The 3,142-nt window shown below is 41.7% G+C and overlaps 1 protein-coding gene across 1 annotated transcript; it reads right to left on the reverse strand.

Moving 5' to 3' along the window:
- Positions 1-483: 483 nt before the first annotated feature.
- On the reverse strand, positions 484-3,142 carry ACYP1 (acylphosphatase 1). Its single transcript, XM_060758357.2, has 2 exons — positions 2,655-3,142; positions 484-1,584 (listed from the first exon to the last, which is right to left on the reverse strand). The coding sequence occupies exons 1-2, from the start codon at positions 2,853-2,855 to the stop codon at positions 1,369-1,371; spliced, it is 417 nt and encodes a 138-aa protein (XP_060614340.2). The 5' UTR covers positions 2,856-3,142; the 3' UTR covers positions 484-1,368.

A 3,142-nucleotide genomic window follows, 5' to 3' on the forward strand; every position in this document is an offset into this window, starting at 1 on the left:
GAAATATTTTAAGCCTCTTGCTTGAAGTCTGATCATATACCTAAAGTACCAAGGCTTTGATAGTTATATTGTTGTTGTGTGCATTCAAGTCACTTAGTGACCCTAAGGCTCATGGGCTTTTCCATTGGTAAGATTGACTCAAAAGGTTTGCCTTTGCCTTCTTCTGAGGCTGAGTGTGGCTTGCCTCAATTGGGCCTCTATGCCATACAGGGATTCTAACTCTTATATCCAGAGACATAATCCAACACTCAAACAGCCACACCATGCTGGATCTCTAAACAAGTATTTACTAGATTTAAAAAAGCAACAGCCATGCCTGCATTTTTTATCCCTGCATTATCTCCCCTGCTTTGTCACCACAGCACCCCTGGTACTGTATATCAAAAGTGGTAGGATATACATGTGAGAGAAGTTTTGTACATTGCATGGAGTCCAAAGGGGTAATTACATCTCTGTATAGTGTTAGTAAGTTTTACTCCACAATTGTGCACTTAAATACACTGCTTTATTTTCTCCATAAGAATGAATGGCAACTATTTACTTATTTGAGGAAAAAAAGGTAATTGTAGGACACTACCTGAGAAAAGGTTGTTTCCTGCCTCTCATGACCCCAATAATTGTGGAATAATGCATTCCCTATAACCACCAGGGCAAGGGCTAGCAATAGTTACTAGTATTATGACTAACCATGCATTTCCTCGTTAATAGGGGCAGTACATTTCAGAACATAGTTAATGGGGAATATGACAGGAACTACTACTGCCCTCATGTCTTGCTTGACATTGCTTGGCTGTGGTCAGAACTGAAGCCTGAACTAAATGAGCCTTCTCCGACATGCCTCTTCTTATGTTCTCTGCCCTTTCACTTGCATAGGCTCATTTATATTTCCTTGTCATATGAGGTATGACAAATTGTGAGAACCAGCTTTTTTATAGTATAGACAGGATTCACAATAACAAAACCAGGAATTACATTCTGTTACCTTATACTCTTCATAAAGTATTAGGAATCACTTATGAAAGAGAATTAAAACCAAGCATATTTCATAAAAACACTAAAACAAATCATAGTTTGTATGGGAACTAGAAATTCCACCAATAGCCCTGAAAAAAAACCTATGACAGCTCATTCATGTCAAGCTTTTCAATGTGGCAATCCAATTTTTGCATACTTCTGGAGGTATGCTCTATTAACACATCAAGGTTATACATTACTAAGTCTGACTATATATTTGGCCATTCAATAAACACTAAATAAATAACATTTGGGAGTGAACAAATATGCATGTAAACAATGAACAAACAGAAAACTAAAGGGAAAACTTGAGGCTCTTTCCATGAATGAGGTGCTGTGCTCCCTTGGCCCTTGTTATTTGACAATAGAAAAATCACTATGTTCTAAGCGAGTGATCTTCTTCTCGCTACGGAATTCAGCTCGGTCAATGCGGGACTTGGGACTTCCAGTCTTCTGAAGCCATTCTTGAAGCTGCCGAACCTTGAGAGTTGGGCCTTGGATCTGTCCTTTCACAGTGCCTTGGTCAGTGTTCTGGACCCAGCCAACTACACCTAGTTTTTTTCCTTGAGCCTAAAGGAGAAAAATCCATATACAGAATATCTCCTGAAGAAGATGCAATGATCTGTCTGAATACAGAGAAAAGTATAAGCTGCCTTTTTTTTATAAGAATCGATTTCCTTAAAAGAGTAAAAAAAAATGCTGTTCAACTCGTTTCTGTTATCAACCCTCTATCCCCACCCCTGGAAATGCAAAATGAATATATTTTAAGCTACTTTGGGTGTCTTTAGAAATATAAAGTGAGACATAAATAAATAATAGCCAGACAGCTGATTCTAACAGCATTAACCTTGAATGTTTCTGCTCTTAAGTAGGGTCCCTTCAACGCTGCCCTATATTCCAGGACCCCATAATAATAATAATAATAATAATAATAACAACAACAACAACAACAAGTTTATTTGTACCCCGCTACCATCTCCCCAAGGGACTCGGTGCGGCTTACATGAGGCTGAGCCCAAATACAACAATACAGACAATAAACAACAATACAAGCCATTAAAAATAAAAAAAGATAAGCAATAAAATATACAACATTATCACTAAGACAACACACAATTAAAAACAGTGGGAAGGCCAAATGTAAAGTTAAAATTGGAAATAATGTTGGGATAATGTTTATCCCAGATTATATGGCAGTGTAGACTTATATAATCTAGTTCAAAGCAGATACTCTGGGATCAGATCATGGGATATTGGGCAGTGCAGATCCAACCTCAAGGCCCTTCCACACAGCCATATGACCCAGAATATCAAGTCAAAAAATCCACAGTATCTGCTTTGAACTGGGTTATCTGAGTCCACACTGCCATATATCCCAGTTCAAAGCGGATAATGTGGGATTTGATTCAGGTGTGTGGAAGTGGCCTTAGCCTCACTCAACTCAAGTAGCCTTAATTTATGTTAGTCCAGGTATGGGAAAACGTTGGCCCTCCAGGTGTTTTGGACTCCAACTCCCACAATTCCTAACAGCCGGTAGGCTGTTAGGAATTGTGGGAGTTGGAGTCCAAAACACCTGGAGGGCCGAAGTTTGCCAATGCCTGTGTTAGTCAAACCCTTGACATGCCAGGATGGGCAGATACCTGTGTGTATTTGCGGAAAAACACCTCTTGCACTTTCCCGAACACTTCGTAATCGATTGACACGAGTCCATCTCCCTCAGCCATGGTCAGCGGTCCCTGGATCAAAAGTAAAAGTGCCATTAGGCCAGAGAGATAACGCAGATACAGAGCCCATATCCCCCCACCAGCCCCCAGAGATGGCTCCATGAGGAGAGCTGGCATGTCCTCTGAAGGGGGAAGTCGAAGGCCAAATGTCAAGGCAAGGGCAGAGGGTAAACCCTGCCTTCATTTGCATCTTCATGCATATGTAAAAAGGGGGCGGGGGATCGCTTTTGGCACCTGCAGGGTCTTTGGGGCCGCCTGAACGTATACCCGACAGCCTCCCTTCCTCAGAAGAGGGGCCGCCTTCCTCAGCCAATCAGCAGCCAGCTCGCGCGTTCAGGGTTCTAACCGCCACTAACGGCTCGACTGCGAAACCACAGAGCTGGCCTCCGTCTCTGACTAGAGAG

The sequence above is a fragment of the Anolis sagrei genome, chromosome 1 (assembly GCF_037176765.1).
Source record: "Anolis sagrei isolate rAnoSag1 chromosome 1, rAnoSag1.mat, whole genome shotgun sequence".
NCBI classification, from domain to species: Eukaryota; Metazoa; Chordata; class Lepidosauria; order Squamata; family Dactyloidae; genus Anolis; species Anolis sagrei.

Coding starts and splice junctions, on each gene's coding strand:
- ACYP1 (XM_060758357.2), bottom strand. CDS start 2,855: ATGCCAGCTCTCCTCATGGAGCCATCTCTGGGGGCTGGTGGGGGGATA. Junction 1,585..2,654: donor TTTTCCGCAAATACACACAG/GTATCTGCCCAT, acceptor TTTCTCCTTTAG/GCTCAAGGAAAAAAACTAGG.